This window comes from Homarus americanus, unplaced genomic scaffold, assembly GCF_018991925.1.
Source record: "Homarus americanus isolate GMGI-L3 unplaced genomic scaffold, GMGI_Hamer_2.0 scaffold37678, whole genome shotgun sequence".
In the NCBI taxonomy this organism is placed as follows: Eukaryota; Metazoa; Arthropoda; class Malacostraca; order Decapoda; family Nephropidae; genus Homarus; species Homarus americanus.
Genome location: NW_024725520.1, coordinates 967501 through 981713, shown reverse-complemented (window position 1 = coordinate 981713; position 14213 = coordinate 967501). Strand labels below are relative to the sequence as shown.

Here is a 14213-nt window from a genome sequence, read left to right as displayed (position 1 = left end):
CACTCCATACCCATCTCGCTATCCAGCATCAGCCGCCCGTGCCCATCCACCGTACAAGGCATCGCGGGCACACCCCTCTCTCCACTCCCCTTCCTTCACGACTACCACACCATCCCCACACCCACCTCCTCGATACCCCCCAACCCCAGTGTGGCCCAGCTCGCCCACGCCAACACTTACGAGGACTCGGGGCAGGCAGGCAGGCAGGCGTGGTGGGGCCCGCGAGCGTCAACACAGTCCTCCTCTTCCGAGTCCTCTCCCGGGTCAGTTATTGTTTGGGAGTCGTAGTGAGCGGTCGTGTGTCGCTCCTGCTCCCTCCCTTCCTTCACTGGGCACCCCAAGTTCCCTCACGCCACTACCCCGCGCCTTTACCTCTAATGGCGTACGGCCAACATAACATACCTGAAAACATAACCACATGATCTGAAGTGAAATAACAAGTGACAAAAAATAGCCAACGGTGGAAAAATAATTAATTAAAGTCTCATCTAATATCAATAAGGATTAACACGACACCTGGATACCCGTGGAGTAATCTAGGAGAGGATACCAAGGTCTTCCTCCAGTACCAAGACAAAACTGTGCAGGAGATTATGGGGGCTGATAAAGCAGAGACCTTCGCCCTCAGGTAGGTACTAGTGAAGGAGGCTCGGCCACGTCTGCCACCCCAGCAGTAGCGGGCCCAATTGCTATCACCTGTGTATACCTGATAACTGTATACATCTAATAAATGTGTACAGCTGATTACTGTGTACACTTGTTTCTTATGTACACCTACTTACAGAGTACACAACTCCTGTATTACGTTACTGGGCGGGAAACACTTGTGTCGTTTCTATTTTGTTCTGCAGGAGGAAAAAACTGAGTTGTTATAATGTGTTGTAGCCGGACCAGTTCTTGGTCATGTCACCCAGTCTCAACCTCGACCCGTGAGTCTCAACCTCGACCCGTGACAGTCTCAACCTCGTCCCGTGACAGTCTCAACCTCGACCCGTGACAGTCTCATCCTCGTCCCGTGACAGTCTCAACCTCGTCCCGTGACAGTCTCAACCTCGACCCGTGACAGTCTCAACTCTGTCCTGTAACAATCCCTAACTCGACCCGTGACAGTCCTTAACTCGACCCAGACAGTTCAACCCCGTCCCAGACAGTCTCTAAATTCGTCCCGTGACAGTCTCAACCCGACTCCGCGACAGTCTCAACTCGTCCTGTGACAGTCTCAACTCGACCCGTGATAGTCTCTAACTCGACCTGTGACAGTCTCAACCTCGACTCAAGTGACAGTCCTTAAACCCCACCCAGATAGCCTCTGCTAACTCGACCTTCCGTGATAGTCTCCAACTCGACCCGTGACAGTCTCCAACCTCGACCTGTGACAGTCTCCAACTCGACCCGTGACAGTCTCTTAACTCGACTCATGGCAGTCTCAACCTCGACCTGTGATAGTCTCTGCAACTCCTCGACCCGTGACAGTCTCAACCTGTCCTGTGAGTCTCAACTCCGTCCTGTAACACCCTAACCTCGACCAGGCCAGTCTCAACCTCGACCCGTGACAGTTCAACCCGTCCCGTGACAGTCTCAACCTCGTCCTGTGACAGTCTCAACTCTCGACCTGTGACAGTTCCAACTCTCGACTCCGTGACAGTCTCAACTCCTCGACCTGCGACAGTCTCAACTCGACCTGTGACAGTCTCAACCTCGACTCCGTGAGTCTCCAACTCGACCCGTGACAGTCTCAACTCGATCTGTGACAGTCCCAACTCGACCTGTGATAGTCTCAACCTCGTCCTGCGACAGTCTCAACCTCGACCCGTGACAGTCTCCAACTGTCCCGTGACAGTCTCCCAACCTCTCCTCGTCCCGTGATAGTCCTTAACCTGACCCATGACAGTCCTTAACCCTGTCCTGCAACAACTTCAACCTCGACCCGTGATAGCCCTAACCTCGTCCCGTGACAGTTCCCAACTCTCGTCCCGTGACAGTCTCAACCTCGACCCGTGACAGTCTCAACCTCGACCCGTGACAGTCAACCTCGACCCGTGACAGTCTCAACCTCGACCCGTGACAGTCTCAACCTCGACCCGTGACAGTTTTAAGACAAGTGTTATGTGTCACTTCGCCTATACGGTAACACATTTTCTCGCCGTCCACAAGTCTTTAAAGATAAAACAAATAACTTCAGTATTTGCTGAAGCTAAAAAAAATATAACCTTCACCATATCTTGAAGCTAAATTTCTATTTTCATCAGGTCCTCCAGCTAACACTGCAGCTTTCGTTATAAAGCTTAAACCTCACGCAGCATCACGTCTTAAAGCTAAAATACCCAACCTCATCACATCATAAAGCTAAAATTGTTAGCTTTCTCTCGTCTTAAAAGCTTCATCACGTCTCCAAGGTCAAATTTTCAACTCAATCACGTCATCAAGCCAGAATGTTGCGCCTTTAAGCCACAAGCTCAAGAGTCTCTCAGTGCACCTTAAGGCACACCCACTACCACTATGACACCATTAAGGTAATCACTTAAACCTCACTACGCATTACACGCCATCAACCTCTGTCGCGCCTTCAAAACCTGCTCCTTCATCTGTAGTGAGACTGAGACTGTTAAACGTGTTGCGCCATAATGACTCACACTATACGCCTTTATTGCGCCATTAAGTATTTTTGTTCGAATTTTAATGAGCCTTCGTGATTTGTTAATTAAATACGATGAGAATTTCTATTTATTTAACGTCTGTATTATTATTATTATTATTATTATTATTATTATTATTATTATTATTATTATTACAAAAGCGTTATTGGTTCATTTACTTCGCCATTAAGAACGGTCGTAAATGTTCTTTTATATAGGTCTAAATAGGCCTAACTTACTTCACCTGATGGTTAAACACACACCTAACACAACCTGGGGGGGGGGGTTAGGTTAGGTTATCTTAGATCAGATTAGGTAAAGCTAAGTTAAGATTTGTTAAATTAGGTTAGGTTAGAATAGACAAGGTTAGAATTGGATATGTTAGGTCAGATTAGGTCAGGTTACATTAGATTAGGTCAGCGTTAGGGTGGTTAATCTATAGGTGAAATAAGATAAGGGGCTAATCTTCAAGTGATCAGATTCCATGGCAGCAGCATCACCTGTAAACATAACACTTACAGCTCAAACTAGTATTACCATAACAATTAGTTGACAATTACATTAGTTCACAAAAGCCAGTTGAAGTAATTTATGAGCTACAGGTAATGGCTTTATTACACGGCTATTACTATTAACAAAACGTTATGTAATTACACTCTTCTCGTATACCTGTACTGTATTGTGCGTTATAGAGCCTGTAATCCCTTTACTAGGTTCGGTTAGGGTGGGATGGGTTAGGTTAGGTTAGTGAAGGCAGAAATTCGGTTAGGTTAGGTTAGGTCTGGTTAGGTTAGGTTAGGTTAGGTCTGGTTAAGCGAGGATATAGGTTAGGTTGGGGTCATCGTGTCATGGGGTGTAATAACGACGTCATAAAGTGTCACATCCTGACACTTTCCGACATACTCATGGAAGTCATTGGCGAACATTAACACGAGACACACCGTTATATATATTAAACATTGTGTGAGACAGAGACAGACACAGGAGAGAGAGAGAGAGAGAGAGAGAGCGACGACTACATTAAGGGCCAAAGTACCATACCTTACCAACAACTTGCAATGCACTATCATCACTCACCCCAAGTTTGAGGTCGACCAGTCAACAAGACGAGGTGATATCCGTCAAATTTACCCAAAGCGAACAATTCCATGACGATTGTACGACTTGACTGATAGGAACTTCAATCAAGGGACGGTATTTATTGGTACACACACACACACACACACACACACACACACACACACATATGTAGACCTATATGTAGAGAAATCCGTGTGCGTGTTATATGTAGTCATAATTAAAATATTTCAACCTTGATATACGGAAGAAAATTTAATATCGGAGGTCATAATGAGGCCGTGTGGAGGTATGTCTCTCCCCCACCCACCCACCCACCCGTGACCACCACATCTGCCGCCCACAGGTAATGAGCCTCTTCATCACACGTTATCATCACTATCTAGTTTTTGGATTATTAACACATAAATAAAATATATATATATATTTAAAAAGAAAAACTGCAGAGATTAGACCCCCCCCCCAGCTTATTTAACCTCATGATTAACTACCGCAACACTATATTAGGGTTAGGTTAGGTTTGGTTAGGTTAGGTTAGGTTGAGAGTAAGTTAGGTTATGGTAGATTAAGTTAGGTCAGGGTGGTCAATCATCAGGTGGAATAAGCTAGGGTGTCTAATCTTCAAGTGATCCAACAATATGAAGGAAATCAAGTAAGGTGTCCAGGAGCCGTACAGGTGAGGTGGTGATGATGATGGGCCCAGGTAAACGATGTGGCTCGTCAGACATAAACGGTGTGGCTCGTCAGACATAAACGGTGTGGCTCGTCAGACATAAACGGTGTGGCTCGTCAGACAATGTAGCAAAATCTTCTCCTACACAACAATTACGTCACTGCATAAAACATCAAACTACCCTAACGCATTTTTTTCCCCATAAATAAACGACTGACATTGAGGCTATTACGCGCGCGCGCGTGTGTGTGTGTGTGTGTGTGTGTGTGTGTGTGTGTGTGTGTGTCTGTGTGTGTGTGTGTGTACAATATAAAGCTCACAATAACACACTCGTCTTAAAGGGATGAAGGAGAGTCAAATTTACATCCCTACAATCTCTATCTATCAGCACTTAACACAATCTATCGAAGCGTGTACTGTTAAGTGTCACACCGTGTACTCTCTATCACACCATGTACTCTTAAGTGTCACACCGTGTACTCTTAAAAGCCCAAACATCTTATATTATACCTCAGAACACAAGACTATTTATATCTGGACACAAAAACTAGTCAGACATCTCTACCCCCCTCCCCCCCCTCCCTCCCTCCTCCTCCCTCCTCCCCTCCCGGATGTAACAGAAGGTGACGGCAGGAGGAGGAGGGAGGAAAAGGTGATGATGAAGGATTAACACAGGTGACAGACGCCAGGTGAGGGCTGGGTGAAACATGCCCCCCCTCCCCTCTCCCCTCTCCCCCTCACACTCTCCCTGCCCTCTCTCTCCTGGAGGAAGTGGGCGTGGAATCAAGGAAGTATATTGGTCCGCCTTATGTTCCGTCTCCTTCACCTTCATGCCCTCTCATCAAATCTATTATGGTTCTGATTGGTTTACCTGTATGACTTCAGAGCCAATCATACGCCAGCTTATCTTAACCGACACTACAACGTCTGTGGATCACCTGAACATTAACCACCCTGATAATTAACCTGCACGCTTATGTTACCAAGGGCGAGTTAGGTTAGGTCTAGTTGGATTAGGTTAGGTTAGGTTAGGTTAGGTTAGTAGAGTTAACGTTAAGGTGAGATAAACTGGGGGGGTTAATCTTCAGGTGATCCCCAAAATGCCTACAATATTGTCTCTACACTAAGAACGAATCATCATTTTTACGAACGATATTTTGTACATCAAGAACACAACCTATACAGTAATGGTCAGCAACACCCCTCCCAATATTTAACAGCAATACCATAGAATACGATACATATAATATAACACATACAACACAATATACCTCTCGTGTGTGTGTGTGTGTGTGTGTGTGTGTGTGTGTGTGTGTGTGTGTGTGTGTGTGTGTCAGTAGTCTCAGATGACATATATCTTTAACCAGTCTCCCACTGTAAGCACTTTGGTGTTGGGTCGGGCACACGCGAACAGTAATCATCATTTATGGATTTTCGAGCTCAGCTATAGAGTACACTCCGGCTGCGTCAGGAGATTGAAGCAACACAAGTGTACAATACAGAGGTACACTATCACCACCGGCTGTCTTGTTCTAAATGTACTGTACTGACAATCATGTTCATTGTACCTAACCTAACCTAATCCACCCAGCCTAAACTAACCTAATCCACCCCAACCAAACCTAACCTAATCCACCCAGCCTAAACTAACCTAATCCACCCCAACCAAACCTAACCTAATCCACCCAGCCTAAACTAACCTAATTCACCCCAACCTAAACTAACCTAATCCACCCAGCCTAAACTAACCTAATCCACCCCAACCTCAACTAACCTAATCCACCCCAACCTAATCTAACCTAATCCACCCAGCCTAAACTAACCTAATCCACCCCAACCTAATCTAACCTAATCCACCCAGCCTAAACTAACCTAATCCAACCCAACCTAATCTAACCTAACCTAACCTAATCCAACCTTCCCGAGCATTAAGCCCCCGAACTCACCTGGCGGGTCTATATGCACCTGTCGCCACTCATCAACACACACCTGAGTAGGCTAAGGTGTGAGGGACACAGGTGGTGGTGGTGGGGGATGAAGGAGCCAGCTAGGGAGAACCAGCTGGTATTATCTCTCGTAAGACCAGCTGCAAGTGGCTGAATGTCGTCGTTTCTGGAGAGTATTGTCGTTACGGTGTGCAGCTGACGAGACATATATTAATTCAACGAGGGAGACAACGAGACATCTCTTTACGATAACGAGACATCTCTTTAAGTAAATACAACAGTTCCTCGTCATTCACGTGTTTATTGGCTAGTCTCGCGAGATATCTCCACAGGTATTACATTACAGGTGGCCGAGTCTCGTTTTTTATTTAGATATATTGTTGTTCTAAATGAGAGCGAGACATCTCCCAACCTAACTATCGATCTCATACCATCGACACAGTCTCTCAAGGAAGAAAGATCCACACAACATTGTGCACAAAAATTGAACTGAATAGATAGATAGATACATAGATAGATAGATAGATAGATAGATAGATAGATAGATAGATATTAAGTTAAATCGTCTATTTATTTACATTGATTCATCATACTTATAGCCAGCGCAGATACACACACACACACACACACAGAGACACACACACACACACAGAGACACACACACACACACAGACAGCCATACATTCATACACAGACTTGCCAGCCCCAGGCCTCTACTACTACACTCACACGTTCAAGCCTTCGCAGTATACATATACACGTCAGTATACCGCCAACACACGTCAGTATACTGTACCGCCAACCCACCGCCAACAGTCAGTATACCATCTATGTGACAGTAGTATTTTCAGTGTAATAATGGCCGCTACCAAATAATTTCCTTAATGACAGATTCCAATACCATTAAGAGGGTCAAGGAACAGTAATTACTCCCCAAAGGCTATTAAATATCTCCTCCGCGAGTCTTTTAACAAATCATAAGTCTCTCATTATACTTATTATATAATTTACCTGTGTCCTGTTAATTACTCTTATTTTCTTTATGATTTTTTTCTCTCTGTTTTTACCACAAATGATTTAATTAGTATTTTTTTTTACCCATTAATAAAAAAAGTTAATAGAATTCCACTCGAGTTTTTTGTCCCTAATGACCTCTTCTTCCCACACCTGGCCAAGTCCCACTCAGTCCTCTTACCCATGGCCAAGTCCTACTCAAACCCCCACTGGCCAAGGTCTACTCTCCCCCTGGCCCACACACCCCACGGGGCCAGATCTCGTTCCCACGGCTGCCTTTGTCAGTCTCCAACCATCATGATTCCACGACAGCAGTTCGAGGCGAGTGACTGGTGAGGCTGACCACTTAAGCCACTTATGCTAACTACCTGCCTGAGAAAATGACCATTAGCGGTCACCATTTTCACCAGTCTTGGCCACCACAGCCGGTCACCAAACCTTCCCTGCCACCACCTGTTAACATTTTCAAGTTCAAACAATGATGGCGGAACACACACACACACACACACGCATGATAGGACACAGTACACACACACACGCCCGCAAGCACACACACGCCCGCAAGCACACAAACGCCCGCTAGCACACACACGCCCGCAAGCACACGCACACACTACTCTGTCAGGGAAACACAAAGTGAGCGAAGTGTTAAATTCTTTGTCGTGTTCCTCAGCTGTGCTTTGTCTCCTCACTACTAGCCTTCATCAACACCCATGACCTGTGTGTGTGGGGGGACGGCGAGGTCACCTTCTGAGCCGTACACACACACACACACACACACGGCACTTGTATCGCGGCCTGATCTTATATCTGTTAAAAAGCACAACAACAACAACAACAACAACAACAACAACAACAACAACAACAGCAACAACAAAGGTCCCAAGATGGTTGAGTTTGTTATGTCGATGTTATGGTTGAACATCCTTAAGGGTATTTTCAAGTGGCCCAAACTGTGTAGCGTGATCATAGTGGCCCTACAGCGTGGCCCTAAAGCATGGCCCAGAGCAAGCATGGCCCAGAGCAAGCTATCCAACTCATCATCAAAACATGTGGCCACTGGGGTGAGGGTGGAGTAGAAGGGGGTGGGGGTGGAGTAGAGGGGGGGGCAGGGTGGAGGAGGGAGAGGTCGCCCCACCTGCTGTTTTCCTCACACAGCCCTGGGCCACCTCCACACTCCCACCACATTCCTCCACACACACACACACATGTACACGCACACACACACATGTACACACATGTACGAACATAAATGCACCCCGGTGTTCTACCTACACATAATTTCGTAATTAAAAATAAATGTTAAGGTTCACACACACACACACACACAAACTGTTCCACTTAATGTGTGTTTTATGTTAAGTGTCTTCGTCTGTCACTAACACATCACACTCGAGGCAGACACTCCCTCAGGTGAGATCATTATTTACTCTATAATCTATATCACCTGGCAGGTAACTTTCTGGGCATCACCCGAAGATTAAACACCCTGACGCCAACCTATCCTATTCTAACCCAACACTAAGCTATTCTAGCCTAGCCTAACCTAACCTAATCTTACGCTAACCTAACCCCCTAGGAAGAGTCAAGGTGGGTTAATCATGAGGTGAAATAATCTGGAGTGACTAATCTTCAGGTGATCTATTTCTTGCTGTCATTAACGAGCTTTACAAATTATCATATAGGACAAGGTATCATCACATCCAGGCCTTTCCCTTGTAAGTCTTCTCCAGGTGTTGTGGTGAAGATGGACCCCCACGAGAAGCTGGGTGGTGGCAGGTGTAGCAACCCCCCCACCCCCACCCCCCCCCACCAGCACACACATAGCCCCCTCCCCCTTTACTTCACCTCCAGGTAATCTTGCTCCGTCATGGCTTGCTGGGGTCGAGGTGGCCACGCTCAGCACACTCCCGCACCCAGCCACCTACACTCCACAGCCATCGACACCCACTACAGCCATCGACACCCACTACAGCCATCGACACCCCAGCCATCGACACCCACTACAGCCATCGACACCTACAGCCATCGACACCCCACAGCCATCGACACCCCACAGCCATCGCACCCTACAACCATCGACACCCACAGCCATCGACACCCCACAGCCATCGACACCCACTACAGCCATCGACACCCCACAGCCATCGACACCCCACAGCCATCGACACCACTACAGCCATCGACACCCCACAGCCATCGACACCCACTACAGCCATCGACACTCACTACAGCCATCGACACCCACTACAGCCATCGACACCCACTACAGCCATCGACACCCACTGCCATCGACACCCTTACACCACACAACTCACTTCCCCCAACAAGGATCGTCACCACACACAATTACTATCACCCTACATCACCACCACCATCACCCTTCATTACTTCACACTCACGATCAATATTCAATTAACGCTGGGATTCCACAACACGTCTCTCTTATCATCCCTACGACGTGAAGTGGCCAACCTAAGGTGAGGGCTGGCCAGGACACACTAGGGTGAGGCTGGCCAGGACACACTAGGGTGAGGGCTGGCCTAACACACTAAGGTGAGGGCTGGCCAGGACACACTAGGGTGAGGGCTGGCCAGAACACACTACCCGAGGGAGCCGTGAAGGTACACCTGAACACCGCTTCTACGGGTCCAGGTTCCGCCGCCCGACACAGCCAACACGGTCACGACTTAACCGTTCACGTACTTCCTGACCCCCGGGGGAAGGTGGGGAGGGAGCGTCACGGCTGCTGCACATACTACCACCTCATGTGTGTAGAGGAAAAATCACTTCCTACCGCACCGTGTGAGCGAGTGAGTGTGTGTGTGTGTGTGAGTGAGTGTGTGAGTGAGTGAGTGAGTGAGTGAGTGAATGAGTGAGTGAGTGTGTGAGTGTGTGTCTCGGCGCGCGCTCACAGCCAGGCAGGATGATCACCCACTGCTCCCTCAGGCTGGCAGGGAGGCGGGAAGGTGCACGGGTCACTGGGGCCGGGAAGGGGAATCCTGACCAGAGTGAAGAGGACAGTGACCACCAGAGAGAGAGAGAGGTGAGGAAGGGTGGATAAAGGTGAGAAGTGGGAATAATAGGATGTGAAGGAGGAATAGTAAAGTGGGTAAAGGGAAAAGAATAAAAGGTGTATACAGAAGAATTAGCATCTCTCTCTCTCTCTCTCTCCCCCCCCCCCCCCCCTCTCTCTCTCTTCCACCCTCGAGGGCCAGAGAGTATAAGTGACCTGACCTCATTCTTTACTCCCTCAACATTGCCGCGTTATTAGGTGTCTGTCTGTACCATCCTACACTTGATAACAACACACATACATACATACCAAAAACAGATCACCTGGTAACTGGGGGATTAGGTTGGTTGGTTAGATTAGGTTAGGTTAGGTTTGGTTGGGTTGGTTAGGTTAGGTTAGGTTAGGTTAGGTTGGGTTGGTTAGGTTAGGTTAGGATGGTTAAATCTTCAGAAGTGTTAAAAAACCGTGAAGGCATTCTTGTGCAGTGAAGCGTGAGGTACTTTCCCGTGAGACCTGGTCCACTCACTCCCAGGGCAGGTAGGAGACCAAACACTCACTCCAAGGGCAGGTAGGAGACCACTCACTCACTCCCAGGGCAGGTAGGAGACCAAACACTCACTCCTAGGGCAGGTAGGAGACCAAGCACTCACTCTCAGGGCAGGTAGGAGACCAAGCACTCACCTCTCAGGGCAGGTAGGAGACCAAGCACTCACTCTCAAGGCAGGTAGGAGACCAAACACTCACTCCCAGGGCAGGTAGGAGACCAAACACTCACTCCTAGGGCAGGTAGGAGACCAGCACTCACTCTCAGGGCAGGTAGGAGACCAAGCACTCACTCCAGGGCAGGTAGGAGACCAAACACTCCCCAGCACACAGATAGTGATGTGATAATGGACACATGCTTGGCATTTGGTGTTAACCATGCAGGTTCTCTCTCTACTATCTCTCTCTCTCTCTCTCTCTAAGGTCTCGGTGTTCCTCCTCCTCCTCCTCGTCTCCAGCTGCAGCCCGGGCGTCATAAAGAACAAGCTGTCCGTAACCTGTCTCCAAGACTTTATGATGTACAGTAAAAACACTGAGGGCCCCCCGACGGTGCTGAAGGGGGCCTCCCGACGGTGCTGAAGTGGGACCTCCCGACGGTCCCAGATCAGAAATCTGTGATGGCGGACACACAACACACGTAGGAATATGCAGGATCAACCTGGAGAAAAGCCTAACAAATATCCTTGACGCCACCCTAACGCTACCTGGGGGTGTGGGGGTAGAATAGGTTAGGTTAGTGAAGATCAAATCCGTAACACAAATTTCTGTATCTCGTGACTTCCGGGTGTGAGGAGAGAAGATTACTAGAACAAACACTTAGCTTATAATGTGTTAACGGCGGGTTTAGTAGAGGATCCATGAGGCTTTGTGGAGGCGGTGGGTGATGGGCGGTGGGCGGGGTGATGGGCGGTGGGCGGGGTGATGGGCAGTGGGCAGGATGATGGGCGGTGGGCGAGGTGATGGGCAGTGGGCGGATGATGGGCAGTGGGCGGGTGATGGGCGGTGGGCGGGATGATGGGCGGTGGGCGGGGTGATGGGCGTGGGCGGATGATGGGCGGTGGGCATGGGCGTTGGGCGGATGATGGGTGGGGCAGGATGATGGGTGGGGCGGGATGATGGGTGGGGGGGGTGATGGGCGGGGCTGCCTTATAGGGGATGTACATCACATGACGTTGAGGCAGAGGAAATATGACCAGCTGGACGAGCCTTACTGTGAGGGGCAGCTGGCGGGGAAGGGAGGAGGGCAAGAAACATGGGGCATCATGAGTAAGCGGTGAGGGCAGGGGAGGAGGAGGAGGTGAGGAGAGGATTGGCGCCAATGAGTAGGGTGACTGGGAAAGGGAGGTAGGGATATGTGAAAGGAGGAAAGGAAGAGAGAGGTTAGAGGACATATGGTGAGGGAGATGCAAGGAGATTAACCGGTTAAAGGAGAGGATTTAGGCCCAACCATAACATCTCTCTCTCCCCTCTCTCTCCTCTCTCTCTCTCTCTCTCTCTCTCCTCGGTGAAAAGAGGGTGGATTGGAGTTAGCGTTAGGTTGGTTATCCACTTCATCCACACCACACCTCACAGTCATCCGTCACAGCCACACCTCACAGTCATCCGTCAAGAGGGAGGAAAGGATTTACCTCTTTTCACTTGAGCTTCATCCGACGACGAGATCCTGAGTTGTGCTGAAGAGACTAGAGGCAGGGGAGGGGAGGGAGAGAAGGAGAGAAGGAGAGAGGAGAGAGAAGGAAGAGAGAGAAGGAGGAGAGAGGAGAGAGAGAAGGAGAGAGGAGTGACAGCGCAGTGGAGGAGAGAGGAAGGAAGGAAGGAGATGAGGAGAGGAGGTGGGGTGAAGTGAGCATAAAGGTAGATTGAGGGAGGAGGAACAATAAGAGGTAAGCATGAAAGGGAGGAGAAAGAGAGGAGGGAGGCAGGAGAGGGAAGAGGAAGAAAAGAAAGAGGGAGGAGGGACAGACACACACACACATCTCATTCAAGCCTCATTATCTATATTAGTTAAGGATTCCCCCCTCCCCCCTCCTAAAGGCTGGGTTGATCCTAGGCGTCGTCTGATGTGAAGGAGGCGAGCAGGTAAGTAGGGGTTCTTGCTATAACACACACACACACACACACACACACACACACACACACACACACACACACACACTGAAAGACCCATCGAGTCTGTTTGATCTTTAATGGCGTTTTACCTCCCTTATCTACTTTCATCTGACCTCTAGACCTCCCTCATCTATCTCGACCTCCCGACCTCCTCATCTACATCAGACCTCTCTCATCTACCCACACCTGCAGACCTCCATCATCTACCACCGACCTCCCGACCTCCTCATGTACACACCTGCAGACCTCCATCATCTACCACCGACCTCCGGACCTCCATCACCCACATCTGCAGACCTCATCATCTACCGACCTCCAGACCTCCTCGCCCACACCTGCAACCTCCTCATCACCCGACCTCCCCTCCTCTCCCTCAGACCTCCATCATCTACCACCGACCTCCAGACCTCCTCATGTACCCCACCTGCAGACCTCCATCATCTACTTCCAACCTCAGACCTCCTCATTTACACCGACCTCCAGACCTCCTCATGTACCCACACCTGCCACCTCATAACCCTGAATAGTAAACTTGTCAACACGAGCCGGAAAATATTACTCATTAAAAAGTATTAAATATATCAGGTAATTCTATATAATATACCGGACATAATATATATAAAGGCAAGACTCAACATCACATTAGACACCACAGTTTATCTCACCTGAAGAATAACCACCCTAATATTACCTGGGGGAGGGGGGTGGGTTAGGATAGAGTTGGAAGTTGGGATTAAGGGTAACACAGAATGTTAATAGCTGGGATGCTATTCTTCCGGGGGCAAAATTAAGACTCTCTCTATATATATCACCCACCACACCCCTACCCACCACCCCCACCCCACGGTAGGTTCTGTAAGGTTCTCGATAAAAAAAACTGAACAGCAACAATATATCTCGCCATAACGGTCAGAGAGAGAGAGTGCTGAGTAACAACGAGGTGGACCTTGTGACCTTAATTAGCAGGAGGCAGCGGTGGTTGGTAGTATGGTGGGTGGTAGTAAATTTTGTGGGGGCAGGTGGTGGTGGTTTGTGGGTAGTGGTGGTGGTGGTGGTGGTGGGTAGTGGTGGTGGTGGTGGATAGTAGTGATGGTGGATAGTGGTGGGTGGTGGTGGTGGTGGTGGTGGTGGTGGTGGTGGTGGTGGTGGTGTGGTGGTGGTGGTGGTGGTGGTGGTGGTGGATAGTGGTGGTGGTGGTG

General features: G+C 48.7%; 1 protein-coding gene across 2 annotated transcripts in view; it reads left to right on the top strand.

Annotated features, from left to right (window-relative positions):
• Nucleotides 1-201: 201 nt before the first annotated feature.
• Nucleotides 202-14213, top strand: part of LOC121865181 (protein unzipped-like) — a 65691-nt gene continuing 51679 nt past the window's right edge. For both annotated transcript variants that reach the window (XR_006088722.1, XM_042364491.1), the window contains exon 1: nt 202-628. Coding sequence is in view for 1 of the 2 variants with exons in the window: in XM_042364491.1 (XP_042220425.1) it covers nt 594-628 (35 nt within the window). In the remaining variant the exon portion in view is untranslated. The remainder of the gene's footprint in view (nt 629-14213) is intronic.